Source organism: Clarias gariepinus, chromosome 8, assembly GCF_024256425.1.
Source record: "Clarias gariepinus isolate MV-2021 ecotype Netherlands chromosome 8, CGAR_prim_01v2, whole genome shotgun sequence".
Lineage (NCBI taxonomy): Eukaryota > Metazoa > Chordata > Actinopteri > Siluriformes > Clariidae > Clarias > Clarias gariepinus.
Genome location: NC_071107.1, coordinates 2,466,441 through 2,493,894, shown reverse-complemented (window position 1 = coordinate 2,493,894; position 27,454 = coordinate 2,466,441). Strand labels below are relative to the sequence as shown.

Genomic DNA, 27,454 nt, shown 5'->3' with positions numbered 1-27,454 from the left:
CATATTTATTACTGATAATAATAAAAATACTTTGTAAACTAGTCAGTAAATTGATACTATGTGGGGTCGACTAGTTATTATTATTATTATTATTATTATTATTAATTTATTCCTTGATTCTTTTTTCTTTTGCAGGCTTAGAGATTTTCAGTAGGCCTGTGTGCCCACATTAGGAGCTTGACCGGTCATAAGTAAAGAGTACTCCAAAGGTTATTTTAGCAAAGTAGCAAAATAGATGCACTGAACTCTAAAAGCATTCTGGGTATTCTGACTATGCTAACGGGGGCTTTCACAAGCGTTACTAAGAACAGAATGGAGAAGTCCCAACCATGCACTAGAATAAATGGAGTACCCTTTATTTCTGCCCCCTTCACCAAAGGCATCATATGATAATGCTTCTTGCTCCACATTGTGTGTGTGTGTGTGTGTGTGTGTGTGTGTGTGTGTGTGTGTGTGTGTGTGTGTGTGTGTTTTCAATAATTAACTTATCCATAATGTATAGTCATGGCTTTTATAGCATCAAGGGGTCCACAATTTGTAAAAAAATATTTGAAAAATGTATCCATCCACATTTTCATTAAGTAATAGAAGAATTAACAAAAAAAAAAAAAAAAAAGCAAAAAAAAAACTGAATGATTAAGACATGGAACTAAAATGATGAAAAGCTTTTTTGGAAAATTACATTTGATATATTTTAAATAAATAATTAATATTTTCATAATTTAAGATTTGATTCCAAAATTCCAGATCTGTTAATGAAGGTTCGAATTATGTCATATTTTACAATTTATACACTCAATATGTAATTTGAAATAATTGTTCATACTTTTTTTCCTGTGGAAATAAAATGTACTAAATTATAGAAATACCTTGATAAAAAACAATGACCAAAATAAAAAATATATATCTACTTGATATGTTTCAATCATATACTTTTGTTAGTTTGGTCTCGTTTGCCTTGTCCGCTTGAAACACTGCTCCATAAATGGAAAGAGTGTATTTTTATCTCGATGTGGACATCAGGTTTCCATAGACAGTATGACAGTGTGTAATCTTGAATATCTAGCCCTAATTTCATCCTGCTTAGCTCACACTGGGTCACATCGTACTGAAATGATGAATGGAGCATGTTTTTTTGCATGCTACAGTACATCTCCAAAGAATTTGCATATTTTCAGAGTTGATGGACAAACCGTTGTCCTCTGCTCTGGATGCTCTGGAGTTGTGTTGGTGCTCTAGATCATGTGTCATGTTATGGGATAAAGTTTTTTCTGTCCTGACAGCAATACAGGATTTCCATTTTTAGGCACTGCACATATTTAAATCTCATCCCCAGTGACAGCAACCGCAAAGGATATATTTGGACTTTCTAGGAATAAAATTATATGAGAGGTATTTGGTTAAAGAGGATAGCAGGTTTGTTCGTGTTACTCTGATTCCTGAACCTCATCAAACATGCTCTGGTGCCATGTGACTGATAATTTAGTACTGTACATGATTCAAAATATATTTCAGCAATGCATGCTTAACATGACTTTATTATATCGATCATACAGAAAATAAATGTAGTAGTAATTGGTACTTCATCCCACAAAGCGATGCATGCTCACCTATAATATTAGTATACTGTATAAGGGACAATAAGCTTTATCTTTTGTAGACAAAGACATTAAATGTTGACTTGGCCATGAGGATAATGGCAGCACAGTGGCTTAGTTGTAAACACTGTCACCTTGCACCTCCAGGGTCCGGGTTCGATTCCCGCTTCGGGTTTGTGTGCATGGAGTTTGCATTTTCTCCCTGTGCTTGGTTGGTTGTCATGCAAAAAAAAAAAATCAATGGTCACCAGTGGCCTCCACAGTCCCTAGTTGGGCTACAGAGGTTCCTAGATGGATGGATGGATGGATGGATGATGATAATAAACATTGTTCCAAAAATCTACAATAGGTGTTTAGTTAGGGAGGGATTTGTGACTACAGTATGAAGGCAAGTCTTTTTCATGTCCTGTGGATAAGGGAAACACCATCCTTAAAAGAGTTCACTCCCATTTTTTTAATTTGCAGTGATGCAAAAGGTAAAAAATAATGACAGCAAAATAAATAAATGCTACTTACATATATGTTACCTTTAATTTGTCTTTAGTTTATATTGTTATATTCTAGTCTTCTTGTCCACCTGTGCCATCAGACACTGGTGAGTGTATTTGAGAGTTGCAAGACTAACATGAAATCTGCCTAGCTTTTTTAATTCCCAAAAGAGAACATCGACAATCATGTACATTTTAGCATTTTTGTAGATTAATCATTATCAAACTATCTTACAAAATAAGTTTCTAATTAATACCAGAAAATGAAGAGAAAAGAGGACCTTTCAGCAGGACATACATACTTATGATCCATCATCCACAGCTAATGAGAATACAGTACATGGTAAATGGACCAACCACAGCATGTCCCAGTATACTGATTTCCAATTAAAGAAGAAATTTTATCAAACTACACTATAGACACCGAACAGTAACAGAGCAAACACTGTACAGTGAATATAGGTCCAGTTGGAAACATGTGAACTCTAAATTAACCTTATTTACCTTATGCCATTTATATGGATTTAGAAGCACTTTACTTAAGCAGGTGCTTGAAAGACACAGGTCAGGCAAATCTGGCAATAGGTGAAATATTCAGTATTATATTAATATTAGGTATTTTACACTGCATAATCATACACACAGTAGAACGGTGGCATAGTGGTTGGTATTGTGTCCCCACCTCGTACCTCCAGGATCAAAGGTTTGTGACTGGCATTACCAAATGCATGTAGTGTGTGTGTGTGTGTGTGTGTGTGTGTGTGTGTGCTTTGTGATAGCCTGGAACCCAATCAGTGCCTGAGTTCCCTGTGACCAGGTGCAGAACAAGGGGTGCAGGGAGTGAGTGAGTGAGTGAGTGAGTGAGTGAGTGAGAATTATATACAAAACAGATTAAATGATTAATGTAATAAATTCAATTACTACATTTATTACTAAGATTTAAATAGATACAAATTAAGGTAACACCGATGTGAAGTGAAAAAACCCTGCATTATGAGTTCTCTATGTAAAAAATAACTACTTTAACTTAATTGATACATCAAACCTCTTTTGAGACTTTTGTATATGTTAAAAATACATCTAGTTGAAAAAAATAAATTTAGCAAAATATATTAAATGTTTCATATGCATTCTCTTTTGTATACAATAAAAAATAACCATAAAAAAACCCAGAATGAATGCATCAATATGAACCTTGAAGCTGGAGCTATAGTCAATTACATTTAATTAGATTTGTGCATTCAATAGTGCTACGGTACAAACTACAAATGTGTTATTTAACATTACAGAATGTTCTGCTATGATTCCAATTTACACAGCTTCATTGAGAATAGTAATAATAATAAAAACACTATGACACAAATTAAATACTTTTCAATGTGCATCAAAGACTCATTTTATTTGTTGCTGCTTCAAAGTTCATGAAAGTCCTTTAAATCCCTGTCTCTTGAGAAGGGCAGTCGGTGGGTGTGGTGAATACCATACTGAGTGGGGGCTGTTGAAGTTGCTGCCTTAACTTAGTCATAGGAGAGGTTGTTCTGAGGGTGGAGTCTTGTGCTGTCACTGTGTTTCTGCTTAAGTACTACCTGCATTGCTTCAGCAGGAGGAGTTCACTTGTGCTGTGTGAATGAATAGGTTTGTGCAGAGGGAGAGTGAGACAGAGAGAAGAGGGACCCCAGTGGGAGAGCACAGTCCAACTTTGACGTGATTCAACAGAGGACATTTTCTTGGTGACTTCTTCCTGGAGCTTGAAACAGGTCTATTTTGGCTAGTGACTTTCAAGATTGCAGTGCAACTAGCTTTAAACATGGCTGGTTGTCTGCAAAGAACAAGACTTTGTGGAGCCCAGAGACGTATACAGAGCCTGCTTATATTATTTTCATTAGGTCTTCATGTCTGCACAGTGCAAGCAGAGCCTTTTGATTCAGCTTTACATTACAGGCACAGATCTGGACCGAATGCTGAAACCATTTTGGTGGCCAACAATGGAATTAGAGTTCCTTTTGGACGGTCTGTTTATTTGGATCCTATCAATGACCTTGTCACTGAAGTGAAACCAGGAGATCGCTGCCACATCACAGTACTAGAAAATGACCCACTGGCACAGAGACCTGGAATGCTGACTCCCAAGAAATTCCCATGTCAATTCGGAGCTGAGGAAGTAAAATACACTCATTTTGGCTCACGGAGTCCAAGCAAGGATCAGGTGAAGCTACAGCTAAGGTATGACTCCCAAACAGACACTGTTGTCATCCCGTTCATGCTAGAAGTAGAGGTTGTCTTCCAGCAGCTGGAAATCTTAAACCGTAATATGCCTCTTGTTGTGGAAAAACTTAATGGTCAAAGCAACCCTATTGATAAAAAGGGCCTGGCGTTTGCTTTTGAGGATGGTGTCACAAAGTGCAAGGTGACCACCCTGGTTGGAACAGGTGGCCTTCCCAGGTATGGTACACTTACAGACAACTCTGTTAATGGACAGATGATTGATTGTGATGAGTTTGTGAAAAAAAGTATAAGATACCAGCATACTGCCACCACTAAGTCTCCCAACAGAGATTACATACCAATGTTAGTCGAAGTACAAGACAATGATGGTAACACTATTCAACAAGAGCACTTCCAGATCATGGTCCGAATAAAAGAAGGTGTTGAAAACACACCACCAAAAGCCAGTTTTACTGCTATGATGATGATGGAGGTTGATCAGTTTGTAATGACTGCTATAACATCTGACATGCTGGCAGCTGAGGATGTGGAATCAATTCCTGAAGATTTAATCTTTAACATAACATCTCCCTTGGGCTTTGAGCAGGGATATATTATCAGCACAGATAACCACAATTTGCCAATCACTTCTTTTTATCAAAGAGATGTAAAAGATCTAAAAATTGCCTATAAGCCACCATCTGAAGATTCAGATGTAGAGAGGATTTTTCAGATTGAATTCGAAATAGTTGACACTGATGGAGCTGTGTCTGATACCTTTGCATTTATGATTGTTGTGAAACCGATGAACACTTTAGCCCCAGTGGTGACCAAGAACACAGGCCAACTGCTGTTTGAGGGTCAGTCCAGGCCTCTTTCTAGCTCTCAGAATCTTGAAATTAGTGACGAGGATAACCTCGAAGATGTGAAGATTACTGTTATTGATGGCTTGAAGCATGGTGAGCTGACAGTGTTGGGATCTCGTAAAAAATTCTTTACACCAGCCGATTTAGATTCTGGCATTGTAATATACCAACATGATGGAAGTGACACTTATAGTGACAACATAATATTTAGAATGACAGATGGAAAAAATGAAGTGGAGTTTCTGTTTCCCATTACAATTGCCCCTACAGATGATGAGCCACCCATTATTAATGCTAATACTGGTATTGTGCTGTTCAAGAATGAAATGATGCAAATTTCACCATTTATTTTGAGTGCTACTGACATTGACTCAGAGGATTCAACTATTAAATTTATACTGGAGGAGCCTTATTCAGCCATTGGTGAACTGCTTCTTCGACAAGTGGAGGTCCCTGCAGATGCTTCCGCTTGGAAGTTTAGCAGTACAGATGAAATGTTTGAACAGGTGGTGACAGAATGGTCCCAGCAGGATATTCTTGATGGGAAACTTTTTTACCGCCACAAAGGCCCCCACAGCACCACCACCGTCACTGACCAGTTTGTTTTCAGAGTTCAGGATGATAATGACCCTCCAAACCAATCAGGAGAGCACACTTTCACCATTAAAATACATCCAGTAGATGATATACCACCATCCCTTTACCCAGACACTACTCTTCACATGACAGTTAAAGAATACGAGTTGACATTTTTTAGAAAAAAGTTTCTACGCTACACAGACCTAGACTGTGATGACCGGGATCTCAAGTATACCATTATTAAGCCGCCAACAGATACAGATGAAAACAATCCAGTGTCTCTTGGAGCCATTGTACTTACTGACAGTCCTGACACTATCCTTACTGAGTTCACACAAGCCCAAATTAATCACCATAAAGTAGCATACAAACCCCCTGACCAGGAACTGGGTATCACTCCCAAAGTGGTTCAATTCACCTTTGTTGTTGAGGACACCGCTGGCAATTCAGTGGATGGCTTGTTCACAATATTTTTGCAGCCAGTTGACAATAAGCCTCCTGTGATCACCAATACTGGCTTTACTGTGCTTGAGAGAAGTACCTACCTAATAACCAAAAATGAATTGAATGCATCTGACCAGGACACAGAGGATGAAAATATTATCTTTAAAGTCATTCAAGTTCCCAGATATGGGCACCTACAGTATTTAGGAATTGATATGTCTAACGGCAAGACATTTATTTTAGAAGATATAGAAAGTGGTCGATTGACCTATATCCATAGTGGTGAGGAATCTCTTAGTGATGTTATCAAAATTGATGTCAGTGATGGTTTTCATAAAGTGCCCATAATTATTAAAATTAATATTAAGCCAGTTGATGATGAAAGCCCAACTATTATGCTACCAGCAGGTCTTTTAGGTACATCAATTGATGTTCTTGAGAATGGATCTACAGAAATTACCAGCAATGTCATCCAGGGCCAAGATGAGGACACAGATGATCTGATGCTCACTTTTATAGTGGAGGAACCTCCAAGACTAGGAGAGATCATAGTAAATGGTGCTCCTGCTGAACGATTTACCCAGCAAGACATTATCAATGGTGTTGTTGTGTACGTCCATACAAGTGGTGAGATCGGCCCCATTAAGGAACATGATTCTTTCAACCTCACCATCTCTGACTTGTCAGATGAATGGGTGGTAGGTGGAAACAAAGTTCAAGGAGTTCGTGTACATGTGACCATCCTTCCTGTTGACAGCAATGCCCCTGTTGTTAGCGTCGGGGCCCAGTTTGTGGTAATAGAGGGAGAAAAAAATGTTATTACGCTAGAACACATTGGGGCTGAAGATGTTGACACAGATAATGATGATATCCTCTGCACTATTATAGTCCAGCCAACATCTGGTTATGTGGAGAACATTTCTCCAGCCCCTGGATCGGAAAAGTCAAGAGCAGGAACTGCCATCACTGCATTTAGCATCAAAGATGTTAGTCTCAGCCATATATATTATGTACAGAGCATTCATAAAGGTGTAGAGCCAGTGGAAGACAGGTTTACTTTCCACTGCTCTGATGGCATTAACTTTTCCGAAAAGCACTTTTTTTCTATTGTCATCATGCCTGCCAATGATGAGAAACCAGAAATATTTATCCGTGAGTTTGTAGTCATGGAAGGCATGAGCTTAGTCATAGACACTCCAATTTTGAATGCTGCAGATGCTGATATACCAGGTGATGAATTAGAGTTTGAGATCATCAAAAATCCCAAACATGGCAACATTGTTCAGCAGTTGAGTACTGGGAGTACCCCTGTAGTGAAATTCTCACTGGAACAGATCAAAGAGGCATCTAATATTGTTTATGAACATGATGACTCTGAAACCAAAGAGGATAGTTTCAAAATCAGACTCACTGATGGAAAACACACTGTTGAAGAGAAGGTTCTGATCATGGTTATTCCTGTTGATGATGAGACCCCTAGGATGACTATTAATGATGGACTGGAGGTAGAAATTGGAGAAACTAAAGTGATTAACAACAGAGTCCTAAAAGCCACAGATCTGGACTCTGAAGACAAAGAGCTTATTTATGTTGTGCGGTATGGTCCTGGCCAAGGCTACCTTCAGAGAATTACTAAACATGGAGATGTTATTGGCAACCTCAGCATTGGAATGAATTTCACACAAGATGAAATTGATAAACAGCTCATTCAGTATGTCCACACTGGTCAAGAGGGCATTCGTGATCTTTTAAAATTTGATGTTACTGATGGTATCAACCCTCTTATTGACCGCTACTTTTATATCAACATTGGCAGTATTGATATGGTCTTTCCTGATGTCATCAACAAAGGTGTGACTCTCAAAGAAGGTGGTAAAGTAACCCTAACCACAGATCTCCTCAGTACAACAGATATTAATAGTCCTGATGAATACCTTAGTTTTACCATCACACGTGCTCCTAGCAGGGGTCACCTAGAGAGCACTGACCGTCCTGGTGTACCCATATCCACCTTCACCCAATTGCAACTGGCTGGTAACAAAATCTACTACATACACACTTCTGATGATGAAGTGAAGATGGATAGCTTTGAGTTTGAGGTTACTGATGGCTACAATCCAGTATTTCGCACTTTCCGGGTGTCCATCACTGACGTGGACAACAAGAAGCCAGTCTTGACTATTAACAAACTAGTGGTGGAAGAGGGTGAGGCAAAACTCATCACACCTTTTGAGTTGACTGTGGAAGACCGGGACACTCCGGATCATCTACTGCGTTTTGTGGTTACTCAGGTGCCAGTGCATGGTCAACTGCTGTACAATGGGACTCAGGTCATTACAACTTTTACCAAGCAAGACCTAAATGAGAATCTGATCAGCTATAAGCATGATGGCACTGAAACCAATGAGGACAGCTTCTCCTTTACTGTTACTGATGGAACCCACACAGACTTTTATGTTTTCCCTGATACAGTCTATGAGACACGCAAGCCCCAGATGATGACTATCCAGATTAACACAGTGGACAATGGCATGCCTCAAATTCTTGTCAACAAAGCTGCATCAACCCTCAGGGTTCTTAATACTGGACATCTTGGATTTTTAATTACTAGCAAAGCTCTAAAGGCTGAGGACAGAGATAGCCCAAACAAAGTGTTAAAATACTCTGTATCGGAGGCCCCTCTACATGGCTTCATCATGAACACTGCATTGGGCAATGACAGCATCAAGACCTTTTCACAAGGTAAACTCATACACACAGCATACCACATAGTTTTTGGGTTCGTTTTAAGCAGTAAAAAGCTGAATGTGAACAAACGTGGAGTCTGCAGATTGATTTGAAATGCAAACATCTCTCTCTTTGACAGCTGATATTGATGATATGAAGATCTGCTATGTACTGCGTGATACATCCAATGCCACAAGTGATATTTTTTACTTTACAGTGGAAGATAACGGTAAGAACATTTAAATTTTCCACATTAAATGTAGATTTCATCATACAGTTATTTTTATGTTAGGTTCAATATGAATTTTATAAATGTAATAATCTTTCTTAACTGCATTTTGCCCATGAAGGTTTGTTCCACCTATGAAGATTATTTTGAAATTGACAATGTTTTTCTATGTTATTATTAGGTTAGCTTGTGTATTAAAAAAAAACAGTATTTAATATTTTTAAGAGAAACAAAAATGTCATAGGAATGCTCTTGGCTATTTTAACATTGGCTGTACATGGATGGTGCATGAGCTCTAAGGTTTTGAAATACAATCCACATTGCAATGTTTGGGCTATATTTATGTTGTCTTGAACATCAGTAGAAGAATATGGTCATGGATCATGGTGCTCAGATTTATTTTACATTCCTATCAAAATTCACATACTTTGACTTTTTGCCAACAGATTTTTTATTTTAGTTTTTTTATATAGTAATTTATTACCAATTTAGTTAAATGTATACCATGGTAAAGCATACAGTATACAGTAATTATTAGGTTAAAGTATAAAATACTGCAAAACACAACACGCTATTGCTGGGTTTTACATAGATGTAGGAATACACTGGAGAGCTTATCGATAGCAAAAGCACATGCAACTGCAGATTTTTGGACAACATCTGAAAGATGATATGATTTGATGGTGATTGGCAATATAAGCAGCAATGCTTCAAAATCTTGATGAAGATATGAACACGTCCTTAAAGCAGTTACAAAAAAAATACAGAATGATAACAAAAGACAAAATGTGTTTGACCATCCATAAATATTTCAGGTTCAGAATAAGGGCAAAGTTTCTTTGAACAAACAGAAACTGAAAACTGTGCAGTGGTGGCTCAGTGTGTTAAGGCTCTGAGTTACAAATTAGACGGTCGGCAGTTCTCCAGGTTGCCACTGTTGGACCCTTTCAGGCCTGTCTGCTCCAATTGAGCCTTATAATGGCTGACCCTGCGTGCTGACCCAAGCTGGGATATGCAAAGAATGAAAAATCTCACAGTGCTGTAATGTAGTGCTGACAAATAAAGGCTGAACTTAATTAAAAATAAAATTACCCTCAACAATTAAAATATCCAATCTGGGAGATGCAGGCATTTTAAAGAACTGAATAACCAAATGCAAAAGACAATGGGATGGGATGTGATTAATGGTTGTGTGTAGGTCCATATATTCCATCATCCATATTTAAATGGATGTCCATATATGGACAGACATTCCTCTGAGTGAATCAAATAGTTAAGCATTCAGTTAAGCCTTTGTGCATCACATATACATTACTGCAAATTAATATTCTTTATTCTTGACATATTCCAGCTTTGATAGGATGCTGGGGTCAGAGTGCATGGTGAGCCATTATACTGTACAGTGTTTCTGTAGCAGACAGGGTTAAGGGCCATGCTCAAGGGCCCAACATTAGCAAATTGGTGGAGCTGGGGCTTGAACCATGACCTTGCTATCAGTAGTTCAGAGCCTAGATGGTTTAGATGGTTGGTTTTGACCGTTTGTTTAGAAACTAAAATTTTGTGTTCCATGTTAAAAAAGAGGACATAGAGACCTTATTGTAACTTCTTTCATGATACTCTTTGCAATTCCAGTCAGCTCATCAATGCTATGCTATAAAATGCATATCTCTTCGATTTGCTTTACTCCATTGCTTTAATGTATGTGCGGTTACTCTCTTTCTCCCTTTCTCTCTCTCTCTCTCTCTCTCTCTCTCTCTCTCTCTCTCTCTCTTTCTCTTTCTTTCTCTCTTTCTCTCTTGGGATGTAAGGGCATTATACTGCTAGTCCCCCTACTCCCAACCCCCTGCCATATGCATACCTTAAAAAAGAGAGGAGAAAAGGGAACTTGCTGTCTGATTAGACAGAGCTGGCATGCCTGAACAGGACTCCAGAGAATTGGTGGTCAACAATCCCCAGAGCATGGTCAAGCATGGCTGCAATGACTAATAAATGTCAATACAGATCAAAGAAAAGATAAACAAAAATACTGTGATGTGAATATACTTTGAATTGATTTCCATTGAAACTATCAATGAAATTAAGAATTATAATTCTTAATTTTCCCTAATTTCCCAGAAGAAGTTATTGTTGGAGGTTTTCTGGTTGAAACCCAGCACATCTTTTATCCAAAAGGGAATTCTCAGTTAACTACAGTAGTCCCAGCCTGGCATTTAGTCTTTTTGGCAATCCATCAGCTGGAAAGAACTTCCATTTAAGGCCAGCATTGTTGTAACGGAGAGTTATCTGATAGTTAGAGGCACAGGGAGGCTGCTCAAGGCATGATACTTTTCATAAAAAGTACAGTATATGACACATTTATAATAGTATATGACCCCAACTATAAATAAAATATGGCTTATTTTGATTTAGACTATATCTGATAATAAAGAATTCAAGGAATCACACCCTACATAAGTCAAGAAGGAAAGCCTGGAGGAGCTGATCGATTGACAGCAGCAGCTGTTTGAAACTTTATTGGTATCAGTAGTTCTTGTATGGGATTGCGGTATCATGTTCACACATGCTCGAGTGGTCCAACGATATAAACTTCCCTTCATAAAAACAAACAATCCAAATGAAGTACTTCCTGTGGAATAACTTCCTTCTCACTGCCTTGTACAAATGCACCTGTATTTTGCATTTAGTTGGACCCAGATTGTTTCTTATTTTATTTATATATAATATATAATACTATATTTATATATTTATATATACAGTTTAATTGCTATTACTTTATTTATATAAAAGTTGCATTTGCTGTTCCTCAAAGCACTAGATGCACTATTTAAAAAATAAGGTATTTATTTCCACTCCTATAAGCCAGTCTTTGAGGTAGGGTGTGTCTGACTGTGATAATCCTAGATAAGCAATAGAACCCTGCTCTGTTGCCAGACATAGTGAAACTTCAGAACAGAAAGAAATCCCACACATGTTTAAAAAATAGCTACATATCGGAGATGCCATCAGATAATTTAGTCACTCAGATTAATATAGCAATAAAATAATTTATAATGAATACATGCTGTTTACAGTTCAGTCATTGCTTTTAATGAACTAAACCTTTTTATTTTTTACATAGTAACTAATTCGCTATAATTCATTTAGAAAGTGTATTACAAAATGAAGTAAAAGTTTAACCCTTACTTTGGTAGCTTAAAATTATCAGTACTAGTACCTGAAAAAAAGAAAAGAAAAAAAAAACATACATAATATAGCAAATATGTATGTTCGAATTTGTGCCTTTAACTTTTTCTGTGTTAGATTAACAACATGAAATTAACACTTTTTTTATCTCAAAAGGAAAAAAAAGAGTCTTGAGATTATTATTTATCTTTTCAATTTCCAAGTATTTTAATGAGAGGTTTAAAGGCAAGCTAATTTACCATCAATAAATATGCACATTTTCATTACATAAATCATGTTGTGTGAAATGTAAATAGAAATAATAGTAAGTAAAAGAGTTTTTTTTTTTTCATTACTGCTATTCTAGTACAGGAAACTGTAGTAGAGAGAAACTGACAAATAGGAAGTCCAGGTCGAGGTCTCATTTTCATGACATGAACTGGAGATTTAAGTTTGGGAACCTCTGCTCTATCCGGTGGCAAGCTGCTGCTCATGCCCATACGTAGACATTGAGTCCTGAGCACTTCGGTTAGACCTGAGATGAATGGATCTCTGAATAGTTGTAACAAACTAACAAACTAGTTGAAAGCAAACTATATTGAGTATTATGCGAATTGGCAGTCTCTGTTCTGCCATCTAGGGCCAATTCTTATATACGCACATCAAGGGAGAGACAAACCTGAAATAGGTCATTTGATCACCTGTTATGAGCAGGATCTCATTACTTTTCTAAGACTTGTGTCTCCTATAGCCACTTAACCTGGTCTGGGAGAAGAAGACGCATCAGACAGGTGTGTGTGTGTGCTGGGGGAGGGGGGGTATGGGGGGGGGGAGGTTATGGAGAGTTGGTCTGCCTCCTGATCTTTTTTTTTCAATGCTTCTCTGCATCAACGCTGTAACACAAATCCAGATCTGCTGATAACCCCAGGATTTCCATTTGACTCAGGTTAAAGTCACTTTCTGCTTCAGCAGTTTGGAGTAGCGGATATCATTATGTTATTATACTTTGGATAAATGTCTCAAGGTATTTGGCTAACAAAATCCCTGGGAGCCTATACCACTACTGTCTTATAGTGCACCTGCGTCAAGTCATCCTCCACCATTATATATCTTTAAATATCTATGCTGTGTTTAAGGATTATTATTATAGTTGGTTGGTTGTTGCTGTAGTATTGTTATTACCATCAGAACATAAATTGGGACATTGCTCGCTTATGAATTTCATACAAATGAAAAAATAAATATAAGCGTTGGAATCGAATGGAGTTGCTTTGGAAGCTGGTCTGTTTAAGCAACTGTACAGATGAGAGAGTTGGACAGCCTGAAATAATAAAGTGCTTCTGTGTCACTTTCTTTAAGTAAAAAAATTATGTATAAATTAATTATTATATATTTATAATATTCGCCACAACTACAGTATCAGCAGGTCATCAAAGGACATTTAAATAATGTAGAACAGAGTAGTCTTTTTTTAAATCTAAAATGGGCCACTCGAAATATCATAATATATAAATTGTTTCCAAAATTAAAGATCTCATATTAATTATAAATATCAATAAAATGAACTTTTTTCTTGAACTAGTCGTTTCTTACAGTTAGTATATAAAAAGTAAACAATGCTGTTGGCTTCTTGACATGCAAAACAGACCACCAGGACGTCCCCAGACAGAGCAGTATCTTTTGCTAGCCCATGATCTGCCTTGTCACTCATGTCAACAGCTGCTAAAGGATTTAAATGTTGCCCATAACTGCTGAACTTCATCTTCAGTCTGCCTTCCTCATACATCAGCATACAGATTTATGGAGGGTTTTTTTTAGCACCCTTGATAACATGATGTATGGCTTCGGAGTTATTTATATTCCCTTCTCTCTCCGTCATGAGGCATGCACACTTTCTCCGTCTGATCTGTCATGCCCTCACATTCTCTTTATACACTGCATTTTATATCCTCCATGCTCCTGTTTTGTCTCGTACCCTCTCGCATTCTCTTATGTTATGTAGATGCTTGTGATTCTCTGTAAGGATGCTGATATCACTCTTTAGGGTCATTTCTGTCCAAGCCTGGGGTGTGAGGTATCACCTTTAATACTGGTGCCCCAGCTCACTGGTGTCAATGTTAGATGAGGATGACTTGTCATCCCATCATTAATCACGGCACCTCACACCTCTTATGGGGAATAGGTTAAAGTAGTTCATGGTAGTTTAAAGAAAGTAGTGAATGTTCATATAGATATAAAATACTGTGCAAAAGTCTTGAGCCAGGTATCATTTCTTCATATTTTGCTTCCAGAGAGACAGGCTTTCTAGTATTTAAAAAAAAATGTCTTGAGGAGTTCTCCTGCTCCTTTTTAATTTAATTTACATAATTAAATTTTAATTAGATCTAAAGAAATGAGGATGGCTCAAGACTTTTGCAGAGTACTGTATGTCTAGGATAAAGAAAAGTTAAGTAGTTACTTAAGACAGTAACATATCTTTGGTTGAACCAATATTTATGCAATAGTCGGGGCTAGCTGGATACATAATCAAACTGTAAGGATGTGCATAATTTAGACAATTTTATCATGGAATGTGGACAAGAAGATGACCCAAGGTCCTTCACTTCTATTGAAAAGCCCAAAAACATAGTGTACAACCTACCAAATTAGTTAGCGAGCCAACTAATGTAAAAGCCCAATATAACATAGTTAAATATTAAGTCTTAAAATTCACCGATTATGATTTTATATTTACTAGCATTACATTACAATTGTATAAAATCTCTAGAAAATTTAACACATGTCACCGTATACATTTATTTATTTATTTACTTATTTACTAAGAAAGGTGTTGAACTGTGCAATTTATCCTTTCAGACAATTATGTTGCATCACAGAAAACACACACTGACCCAAAGGTAAATTAACAAATTGTAGGTATGTCTGCATAATCTTGCCCTGCATACAGTATATTGGCTTGAACTGGCTATGTGTTGAATACCTAACATGGCCTTATGATGAGTATAAATGGAAAGAGAAAGCTAGGATAATTATAATTGCCCTCCTTTTCATTTTGAGTAGATATACATAGCACCATACTCATCACACTTACACACACACACTCTCTAGCTTGCCTACACTTGCATCATGCTCCATTAGGCTCCAAAAGTTGACCTCTGTAATGTCGTATCTCTCATACTTATGGCCACTGCAGAACTCTGCAAAATGTTCTTTAAACAGTCGAAAATGTGACTTTATGAAAGATCTGTGGATCTCTTTTCGAGCAAGGGGCAGTTTAAGTTAAGTAACTATGAGCACTATGAATTTTGATTGATTGATTGATTCCATTCAGTTTAAACAATATAATGTGCATGTGTATATACATATAAATGCCCATATCATTTTAAAGACAACTAAATCATGCCCTCGCATTTAGATGTCCAACAGGAAGCCATCTTAAGAATCTTGGCAATGAGGATGGTTAACACAGCAGTGCTAAATTTGCACAGCTCAGGAGATGTTAGCGTCACAGCAAAACACATGCAGTCAAATATCATCTGTGTAGCTGTACCATGATCAAATCTTCAAAAAAAAAGTAATCTAAATGACTGATATACAGTATGTATTGCCTATTAACATTGTAATTTAAATTTGCATCAGAGATGTTAAAAATAAATAGGCAAATAAAATCGTAGCCAGTTTGATTTCGTGTTAAAGGCCATTGTGTGCCTTGGAGAATGTAGCCATTACAGAGCTATGCATTCTTTCTTCATGTTATTACACCCATAAATACCTCAGGAACCCTGTAAGACTCCTAATTCATTGAGACTTCCAGTGTTCTGGTGAGTTATCCACCCCCTTTTTAAGAAGGTGACTTTATGGCTCTGTTCACCCATTAAAGCCATCATATTTTATGTACTTAGTACATTCAGAGTGACGTTTTACTACGATTTCAAACTCATTAATCATGAGAAAGACAAAAGACTAAAGCAGAAAAGCTTACCATCCACTGGGATGCTGCTCATCCCATCTTAATTCTCCTGTTTGAGAAGGAACAAGCACCCCATGGCAGTGGGTCTTGGCCCACCCAGACAGTGCCGTCTCCTTGTTTTGTCTTTCATTCAGTGCTGACAAAAGGAAAGAGTATGGGAGGGTAGAGGAGGGTACAGCTGTCGTTCTCTGCGGCTTGGAATCTGAAAACCAATAGGAAGTCTGTGTAGTATGAGGGGAAAATAAATAAATAAATAAATAAAAACTTAGCATTACCAAATGGAAATGCCTCTGCCGGTGTGAGGTGGCTGCTTAGAAGTGTGAGAGGACCACCATTGGTCTAAGCCTAAAAATGACACTCAAACACCACCTGTCAGTCATATTGGGTGCAAAACTGTTTACTAGGTACCGAAAACTATTTCGGCTGACTGACAGCTGAGAACACACTGAAAACATTGTACTGAAAGTTCTTGGTTCGTACCAACAAATTTGATGTCAGATAAAGAGCAAAATTATGCAGAGCAGTCTTTCAAGTGCAGCTTCAGTTGTGCTTGTGACAGGTAAAGTTTAATATCCTTAACAATGAAAGGATTGACCAGTGCATTGCATCACACGGTATAACAGGATTGAATAATCCATCACACATACTTCCAATAAACTATCCACAAATAATACACATACTTTCAATAAATTAGCCGCGATGGTCCACTTTAATCAGTGTATATTTTTTGAAGACAATGTGGTATCCAGGGTCAGTGGAATGTTGCAGGGCGCATAACGAGGCCTTGTGCCGGATACCAGACTGAAAAAGAGCTTTTTGTCTGAGGGCTGTTCAGATGATAATCCTTTGGTACACAGTCACTAAGCTCAATATCAACTCATTCTTGGACTGGGCACATTGCCCACATAAACGTTTTATTCTTCAGAACAAGCAGCTGTTTGTTCTGTGATTTTACTATATGAAGGGATTAAAAAAAAAAAAAAACTGCTATCTATTTTGAGTTTGCAAGTGTTACTAGTTAGTTCTAATGTATTAATATATATATATATATATATATATATATATATATATATATATATATACACTCAGACTTTCAACTGTTTTTACTCTCAGTAAACTTAATGTGTAAAGATTTGTATGAACACTAAAAGAGTCAACACCATAAGACATAAACTAAAAATGTTTCCCAATGTGTCCCTGAATGAAGGGAGGCTCAAAATCAAAAGTACCAGTCAGTATCTGGTGTGGCCACTGGCTGCTTGAAGTACTGCAGTGCATCTCCTCCTCATGGACTGCCTATTGCGGACAGTCTGAGCACTGATGGAGGGATTGTGTGTTCCTGGTGTGACTCGGGCAGTTGTTGTGGCCATCCTGTACCTGTCACACAGGTGTGATATTCGGATGTACCGATCCTGTGCAGGTGGTATTACACGTGGTCTTCCATTGCAAGGATGATCAGCTGTCCTTCCTGTCTCCCTGTAGCGCCGTCTTAGGTGTCTCACGGTGCGGACATGACGATTTATCGCCCTAGCCACATCAGCGGTCCTCATGCCTCCCTGCAGCATTCCTAATGCACTTTCACGCAGATGAGCAGGGACCCTGGGCATCTTTCTTTGGGTGTTTTTCACAGTCGGAAGACAAGTCTCTTTAGTGTCCTGCGTTTTTAGAACTGTGACCTTTAATGCCTACTTTCTGTAAGCTGTTAAGGTCTTAACGCTCATTCTATTTATGTTAATTGCATGCTAATTAATTGGTTATGGTTAATTGAACATTCATGGAAAACATTGTTTAAACCCTTTACAATGAAGATCTGTAAAGTTATTTGGATTTTTACAACATTATTGTTGAAATACACAGTCCTGAAAAAGGGACATTTCTTTTTTTGCTGAGTATATATACATATATTATATATTTATACATATTATGTATATATTTGCTCACGGATAAAGATGCCATTCCATGCTCAAACTCTTACTTACTTACTTCTGATGTGCAGTGAGAAGTTGAAGTATTTTATGTCTGTTATTTTTTTTTTTTTTATGCATATTGCAGAATATTTACTTCCTACATACTGGTTTTCGCCCATGGCAAATGCCTTAAGAAACTGTTTAGTCTCCAAAACCATTGTGGTTCTGTGCTTTGGTGTGCAATTCAGAGAGTAGGCCCCATCCTGTTTCTCTCTCCAACATCCATGCTTAAGTCTTCTTTCTTTAAAGTCACATACCTGAAAACCCAACACCAAGGGCAAAGGTGGACTAAATGCAGGTGGATTGTCTGTACTGCATATAGATGCTCCATTCATTAGGTAATACACACCCATAAATTATTCGCCCAGCTTCCTTGTCAGCGCAGACTTTTCACACTTGAAGGACAGTACAGCAGATTATACTGACCCATGCTTAATAGATCAGGGATTCCTTGAAATTAGAGCAGGCCTCACATTGACCTGCCTGGATCATCTTACTCGCATGGTTGGTCTGAAAAGGTTGGATCACATCATTCAGACAGGAAGTGTGAACAGGACCCTAGTGGGTCCTTTGTTCCTGATTAAGAAACTGATGCTATTTAATAAGTCCTTTGGCATTGCTCCACAGTATAAATCTTCTTAGATAATCCTGACATAAAGACGTCAACAAAGACAGTGTCAAAGGTACTAATCATAGCAATATCACACCAGCTCACAGGACAAGTCTGCTTTCAAATGCTAAATTGTTCTGCTTATTTGTTGAAACGAACTGCGTATATTCTTTCAGGTTTGTCCCTAATGTTTCAGATTTGTCCCAGATTTTGATCTCTAAAACAATTACATTTTCAGTAACCATGACATCACCTTCATTCCTTTCTTCATGGTTCCCTTTTAGTTATTTTTTAGTATGAGGCTTGATGACCACCACAAAACTGATCATGTAATTGTATGTAAAGTATTACATATAAAGTATTATATGTGGTAAAGGTAACAAATAGTCCTGCTTAAGTTTTTAATTTCATAAAGGATATCCCTTTTATTACTTTTTTTAGTGGTATATTGTGCTGTGCCATTCTATTTGCCCACTAATTCAAAAATTATGGGATGCTAGTATGTTGGGTAGCAAGATAACAGAGAATGTATCAATAATCCCACTGGGAAAATGTAATTGAGATATACAGTAAATGTTTGAAAAGAAAGTGGCACTATCAAGGTGCGATAAATTATTTGTCCACTGCATTTGATCACAATCCTTACTGGAGACCTTTACAGGACCTTAATAAATCATACATGCAGATACAGAGAGACAGACAAGTGGTCAGTTTAAGTTCCACAGAGCTACTGGTATCGACATGGCGGTAAAAGAACCTCCTTCCACTCTTTAGTCCCATGACTTTCACTCTTAACTATAAGTAATTAGTATAAGAACTAAGAGTCACCTGTTACACCCCTAAAAATCAGGCCCATATATAAATGACAAATCAGTAGTATAGTGCAGCGATGGTGTTTCATTTTCATATATTAAGAGTGCCTTTACACCACAGTTGCAGGCACTGATCCTAGTATTTTTGACACAGCATACTGTGTTTGAGTCCACTTTAAAAAGTGGGTTATAATGCAGTGTCACCCCAGAGATCTCTAAGTGCCAGTCTTAACCTCTAAACAACACAGTCGTAGCTGATAAAGTGGGAAGACATTTTTTTTTTTTGTTTATTGGCAGGTTAAAAAACAAATGAGTGTATACTGCCACCTATTGAATCAGAGAGTTTAATTATTCAAGTGTACTCGGGTACAAAAGTATCTTAATAAACTGTAAGCTGGCCAGAGCGGGCGAGGTAAAGGAGGAGCAATCGTACCCGGGCACAGTATGAATTAATTGTTTGAAAGCACTCTGGGTCTTTTGTACCATAACAAAGGGGTAAGTTGATTAGTAGCAAAACTCAAAGATTGAGTTCACAGTGGACCAACAGAAGGAAGTCTTCAAGATTTGCACTTCTTTTAAGCATTTAATGGACTCTACTATATTACTTTGAAGCATACAGTATCTACACATTAGTGTTTAACAACTAAAATGTCATTAAACTGAACTGAGGTCAGCTGGGATTTGATCTTACAAGAAGTAGAAATAAGTTCCAGCGGGACACAAAAGAATAAGACAAGTGTTCTGGGGTTAGCATCAATCTGGAGATTCACATGTCTACCAGATTTTCTTCTGGGTTCTCCGATGGTTCTTTGATTACTCCTGATTTTTCCGACCACGTACATGCCAGAAAGTGGATTGGCTTCCCTAAGATGTAAAAGTGTGTAGGCATAATGCTTGGTGCATGGTTTGGGTGCATGATAGACACCTGGGATGTCATGCACATCCTGTGTTCCTGAGATAGACTCCTGAAATGCTCCAAACTTGACCAAGATAAGAGTTAAGCAGTTACTGAAGATAACTGAATAAATAAATAACAAATAGTTTGGCAGCTAAAATGTACTGTATGGCCTCTATTTTTTCTAACTTACTTTTGCTTAAACAGGAGGCAACAAACTGAAGCCACAGCCGTTCCGCTTGAACTGGGCCTGGATCTCCCTTGAGAAGGAGTACTACTTGGTGGATGAGGATGCTAAGTTCCTGGAGGTCACACTTAAGCGTAGAGGATATTTAGGAGAGACATCATTTGTCAGTAAGTATTTACTAAAATTAGATGCAGTGTTTTTGACATAATTGTTCAATAAATATACAGTATATGAAGTTAACAATGGTGAATAATGTTTTTGCACTTTCATCACGCTGTTATTCAATGTCCAAGCCAAAAGCTGGAGCTACCACTGGAGTTAACATGGAACTATTTCTTACAATAATTTGTCTCTTAGTGAGTGGGCTCTTGTTAGAGCCTGGTACTTTTATGCTTATTATGTGATATATGCAGGTCAGTTCCATATTCACATATTTTGGTGTGAATTATAGGTGTGCTCTCTTTGGTCTTTTGTGAAGGTAGTGTTTTACAGCCTTTGAAACAGTCATTTATTTTGTCTTGAACTATAACCTCACTTTTATTACTGGACAGACATGAAATGTTTGTAAATTTTTTAGCTTTAGATCCCTAGTAAGGTCTTAGAAACCTGAGGTTCAAAGCGAATTAAAAAGAAACCCATCCTCATATGGGAGACATCAGATAGTAAGACCATAAGTCATACAGGTGTATGTTAAAGACAAAGAGTACTACTGAAAATTTGTAGAAAGGTTGCTCAGTAAAAGCACATTTTGACTAATTCTGGGATGAGCACAGGACAGAGTACGTTTATCATTTAACGTTTTCTATTTGTTTTCTCTCAGGCATTGCCACTAAGGATGGCACTGCTGAAAAGGACAAGGACTTTCGTGGAAAAGCCCAGAAACAGGTCCAGTTTAATCCAGGCCAGACTACAGCTACCTGGAGAGTCAAAATCTTTACAGACCAGGAGTTTGAGACCTCGGAAACGTTTGAGATCCAACTTTCTGAACCAGTTATGGCAGTACTGGAGTACCCAGATAAAGCCACTGTGGAGATTGTGGACCCTGGTGATGGTAGGAACAGTTTTGAGTAATACTCAACTGGCATTAATGCATATAGTGTATGTTCTTAAATTTCTGAAAAGAGTTGAGTTTAATAATTAAACTATATCAAGATCGATATTTCTATTTCTTTTTATATGCCTTCGGTAGAGTCCACAGTATTTATCCCTCAAGCTGAATACCTTATAGAGGAGGACATTGGGGAGCTTCTGGTTCCTGTACGCAGATCCGGAGATGCTAGCCAGGAGCTTATGGTCATTTGTTACACACAGCATGGTGAGAGCTTGCACTTTATCTATTAATTGTCCATAAGCTGGAAAAGTATTAAAATGTATTGGATTTGCATGAAATATGTCTGCATTGTACCTGGATGATGGTTTAGTATGTAATTCCATATTTTCTGTAACCTTGTGTTTAATTCAGGCAGTGCCACGGGTACAATCCCAAGCACGGTGCTTTCCTACTCTGACTACATCACTCGGCCCGAGGACCATAGCAGCGTCCTGCGCTTTGACAAGGATGAACGGGAGAAGCTGTGCCGTATTATCATCATTGACGACTCACTGTATGAAGAAGAGGAGAGCTTTAATGTGTCCTTGAGCATGCCAATGGGAGGTCAGGTGGGAGCCAGCTTCCCCAGTGCCAAGGTGGTCATCTTGGCAGATAACAATGACGGTGAGTGATGGTACATAGAAGGTAATCTACAGTAGTAACCATAGTAACCATTGTTAGTTCACTTAGTACAGTATATGAGGTTGTAAGGATGTAAGAGAATAAATGCTGTCTTATGTTATTTATTTACAAGCATGTGATACAACATCAATTCACAAATTATTCGTTTTTATTAGCTAAATAATGACCTATTGCATTATTAGCCATTGATGATTGCATGCAACTTAATGGAACAATCACAAAACAAGTAAGTTTCGGTTATCACTTATGTTATCACAGCTAACAACAATCTATATATTGTTTCTTTAAAAAAAAGCATAAACCTGTGATTTGTCTTATAGAATTAATACAGAACTGTTGTCATAAAAAACTAAACACTTTCTGAATAAACTGATCATTTTAACATTTAACTATGACATAAAAAGTTTCTAGAAGACCTATAGAAAAAAAGCCTTACAGTAGGATGTGACCCTTGACATGTTCTTTGAGTTCACATTGGATGTGTTCCACTCACCCAATCACCTCACAATGTGGAGTTTAGAAGATGAAAGGCAGACATCAGATTGAGTCAGTTCAGGTTGGCATTTTACAGTGAAAGCTAGCCCAAACCTCCAGCCATATCTGATAACAGTATCTTTCTTTAGCAGTTTCTGTTCTGCCTACCTAAAGAGTAACTGAACAACTGCATTGGCTAGTGAAGTCTCGTATACACACATGTAAAGAAAACAAGTGAGCTTGTGCCAGGTTGGAATCAAAGGAAAAGCCAATGAGAAGGAGATAAGGTTTGGGCAGTCTATACGCCTTAAAACCACAAGGAAAGTATATCTGCGTGGATAATCTGAATTTGGTAATACATTCAATTTGGGGGAATAAAGTTCCTTGTGACTGGAAATTAACATACATTCAAAAAAGACAGAGCTTTCAAACTCTTATTTTTTTATTAAATCTATTCATGTAATTCATCTTAAATATTAAATTCGGGAATATGAGACCAATTTACAGGAGCAAATGTCAGGAAAGCTATAGCAATATCACCTATGACCCAATTTTTGTTCACAATTAAGAGGCTTTGCCTCTTTCCTGTGTTCCAGGTTTGAGCACTTGCCCATTCTTTCCACCTCATTTCTTCTCTATTTCCTACATTTGTTCCTCCATGGTTGAAAGCAATGACTCTCAATGCATGCCCGTTTTTCATTTGTCACTATACCGTTTTTCACCCTAAAGGCCTTGTTACTGTACCTGAGAACCAAAAACATGGGCAAGGTACAAAAAGAACAGAATTTAAGGGTGAGATCTTATAACCCAGAAACATCTGCAGGGACAGATCAGTCTGAGCATGTCCATACATGTAGAGACGATACAAAGAGGTATTTATTATTATTATTATTTTTAGTCTCAGCCTTGGACATCTAACCAACACCTGTGAAGCATCTAATAGTTAAAGGAAAAAAGTTATTGCCAAAATCATAGTAAAGTATAATAGATATCTGCAACATTCATGCACTAGTTTCTGAAAGAAGAATATTTGGACACAACTAAGGCTCTAAGCATTCTCTAAATGCATGACTGTACTTTGTTTATGCGTAATGCATATTGGCATATATGTAGTACCAAGTCACACAGGTTAGTTTAAAGTGCAGTAGTAAAATGTTGCAGTTGATATTTTATCTTCCTGACCCTTCAAAAGAATTAAAAAAGTTTTAATCCTAAACATTGTTTTAAATTACTTTCATAAACTCTTATCAAGCTCGATCCTCCACTTGTCATAGAAAAACATGCATTTCCCCCCCTTTATAAAACCACAATGCCAATGCAGTTATTTTTGGGGGGTAATCCTGAATTCCTGGTGATAGAATGAGGCTGAGGGTTTATTCGTTCTTACTATGTCATGGAATTAAAATACGAATTTAAATATTTCAAAACTATGATTTCAACATTTTTTTCTCACACTGGTTATATAATATTGAGCTTTTTGAACCAGAAATCAGAAGAATATGCACAACTCCAATCATTAATATATAACTCTAAGTATTAATAACTGATTTCATTCATTTGTAAGAAATGACGTGTGCTGTCTTCCAAAATAATAAAATAAAACCAGTCCCTAAGATTCTAAAATTCAATTAGAAAATTACTTTCTCATGATCACTAGCACAAAGTCTAACCAATTATAGCCACTGGTGTTACCTACACTGGTGGCATATTATACTGTACATCATATTAGGGTATCTTTCCAGTAAAACACAGTCTGGGACGGATTTATACATAAATAATCTATGCACACTCCCAGACTTCCCTTCTTTGTTGTGACTAAAAAGGAGTCATGCACACAATGTAAGCCCCAACTCTGGCCAAAACGTCTTGGTAGGTCTAACAGATCTTGTTGGTGTGGTTGTATATGTGTGTAGTAGGGGTCAAATAAGAATGTGGGAAGCACAATTCAAGAGGTCTTTGGTTTGGATTTGAGCCCAAAATTGGGGTATTTTAGTTAAAATGTTTTTCTGGACTGGCTTCTGTAGGAAGTAAATAGAGTAAAGCTTACTTTCGTTCATTTACGTATCTAACACTCACTTCCTCCCCCATCCCCCCCCCCTTTACCTCTAAAATTCCTTTCATTTCTCTGCTCTAACAAACATGCATTAGCTGGAATACCAGACCTGTCTTGCCTGTCGTCTTTGGCAGGAAGTAAGTAGGGGAAAGGTCCTTCCTTTGCTGTTAGATGGTGATGACACATGAAGTCTCTTTCTTTCTTTCCCCTTCTCTTGCTCCCTCTAAGAATCCTGAGTCACTTTGACATCCTTTTAACTGATGGAGTTGCAGGTTCTCTATTTGAAACTTGCTTTTCTAAAAATGTCTGGTTCTTACTTACATTAAAGCAGTAATAAACATTTGTTCATTCACTATACTTTCAACTTTTCATATATTAAAACAACATAAAAGTAAAAAGTAAAAAAGTTTAAAAAGAAAAAAAATAAATAAAAAAATACTCCATGGTACTGTATTTCACACATTTTTCACAGTTTGCATGACCTTCCTAAGGCTAGAGTTAAGTTTCTGACCCAGAAGAGATGCGTATATTTTTCATGATGAAGTGTGTATAAATTGTTCTCATCATTCTCAGATATAAATGCAAATTCCTTTTGATTCATATAAATATAGGTACAAAGTACACTAACTGTCTCTGTACATCATATCAGTCATTTGGACCTCTGTGTGCCCTACAGAGCCCGCTTTGTATTTTGGAGAGACAGAGTACACAGTGGATGAGAGTGCTGGCTACGTGGAGGTGATAGTATGGAGAACTGGTACTGACCTCTCTAAGACGGCCACAGTGACTGTGCGCTCTCGGAAGACTGAGCCTGTATCAGCTGAAGGTAGGAACACATTTAAAAAAATAAAAATGCGTCTGTGTGTGTGAGTGTGTAAATACTTACACACTGCTTTTTTTTTTTCTCTGACTGTCTATAGCTGGTCTGGATTATGTTGGCATTAGTCGCAACTTGGATTTTGCCCCTGGCGTCACAATGCAGACTTTCCGTGTGACCATCCTGGATGACTTGGGCCGTCCAGAGCTGGAAGGGCCAGAGACATTCGAGCTGGTGTTGCGAATGCCCATGAACGCTGTTCTGGGAGAGCCGAGCAAGACTGTCATCACCATTAATGACACCATTACTGACCGTGAGTCATCCCATTGTGTTCAGTAGCTTGAATGTTAGCCAGTATATAAGTGGTTTATGGAATATGTGGTATGCCTAAGACTTAAATAAGAGCTCAGATGTTTTTTGTATTAACAGTTCCTAGAATGCAGTTTAAAGATGCAGAGTATAAGGTGGATGAAGCTGATGGGCAGGTGAGGGCCATGGTATACCGCAGTGGTGACATTAGCCAGAAATCCACTGTCCGCTGCTACACTCGCCAAGGATCTGCCCAGGTCATGATGGATTACAATGAGCGTCCCAACACTGATGCATCCATTATCACCTTTCTGCCAGGTCAGCAAGTCTTTGATTACATTCATTCATTAATTCATTTATTACTACACGATTCCTTGCAGTAAACTGGTTCCCACATTTCACTGGACACTCTACAGATCCACCACCTTTTAGTCCTGGATAAAATGTTTCAACATAATAAATGGATAGACAAATGGATAAACAAATATCTATTTACATCTATAGCTATCTTGCTCCTTTACCAAGCCCTGAAAGTCTCTTCTTCTACATGTGTGATCATGTGTGTCCATTTTTAGGTGAGAATGAGAAGCCATGCGTGGTGACTTTGTTGGATGATTCCATTCATGAGGATGATGAAGAGTTGAGGCTAGTTCTGGGAACGCCCAAAAGCAAGTCAAAATATGGAGCTGCACTGGGCGAGCAGAAGGAAACTCTGGTCACCATCACTGACAAGAAAGACAGTGAGTTCACTACCACTCCATTAACAATACACATAGCCACAAAGCAGGGACTTGGAACTGCTCAGGAAAGGCATTATTGATATCTATTTCTCAAAAGAAGTAGCCAGTCCAATTATGGATAAATGACATTGTGGAATGACAAATCATTATACAACTTCATAAAAAATCATCCATGGTTTTAGGTGTTTAGCTGACCCTTTGATTGTTGGTGCTCTATTAAAATAAAAGATTGCATTGTTTCAAATAAACCTGAGTGTGTACACTTTTGTAAACTTTGAGAAAAATTCTCATTCATGACTAGAATGGGTAATAATAGCAGTTTTGGGTGTGAATAGTAGATTGGGTGATTCAAAGATCAGAGATGCAATATTATTATACATATTATACATATGATGGCATTCAAGTTAAACTGGGACTTTTCACTGTCCATTAATTTTTCTATATAATTCCCTGCTACACTTTTGCACTCATCCCAGCATGTCACTAGTGCCTGGGTACCATCAAGGTAGAAACTCTTTTTAGTACACCAGACTTCCTGCCTCATGTCTGAAAACACTGTCCTCCCAGGAACTGCTATAATGGCATAAAAC

At 37.7% G+C, this 27,454-nt stretch overlaps 1 protein-coding gene across 1 annotated transcript in view; it reads left to right on the top strand.

Moving 5' to 3' along the window:
- Nucleotides 1-3,760: 3,760 nt before the first annotated feature.
- The window catches only part of frem3 (Fras1 related extracellular matrix 3), a 42,775-nt gene continuing 19,081 nt past the window's right edge, over nt 3,761-27,454 (top strand). Inside the window, exons 1-10 of the mRNA XM_053502744.1 lie at nt 3,761-8,922; nt 9,047-9,136; nt 20,760-20,906; nt 21,560-21,790; nt 21,929-22,054; nt 22,202-22,453; nt 25,675-25,824; nt 25,919-26,128; nt 26,245-26,442; nt 26,700-26,864. Of these exons, the coding sequence (XP_053358719.1) occupies nt 3,894-8,922; nt 9,047-9,136; nt 20,760-20,906; nt 21,560-21,790; nt 21,929-22,054; nt 22,202-22,453; nt 25,675-25,824; nt 25,919-26,128; nt 26,245-26,442; nt 26,700-26,864 (6,598 nt within the window). The 5' untranslated portion in view covers nt 3,761-3,893. The remainder of the gene's footprint in view (nt 8,923-9,046; nt 9,137-20,759; nt 20,907-21,559; nt 21,791-21,928; nt 22,055-22,201; nt 22,454-25,674; nt 25,825-25,918; nt 26,129-26,244; nt 26,443-26,699; nt 26,865-27,454) is intronic.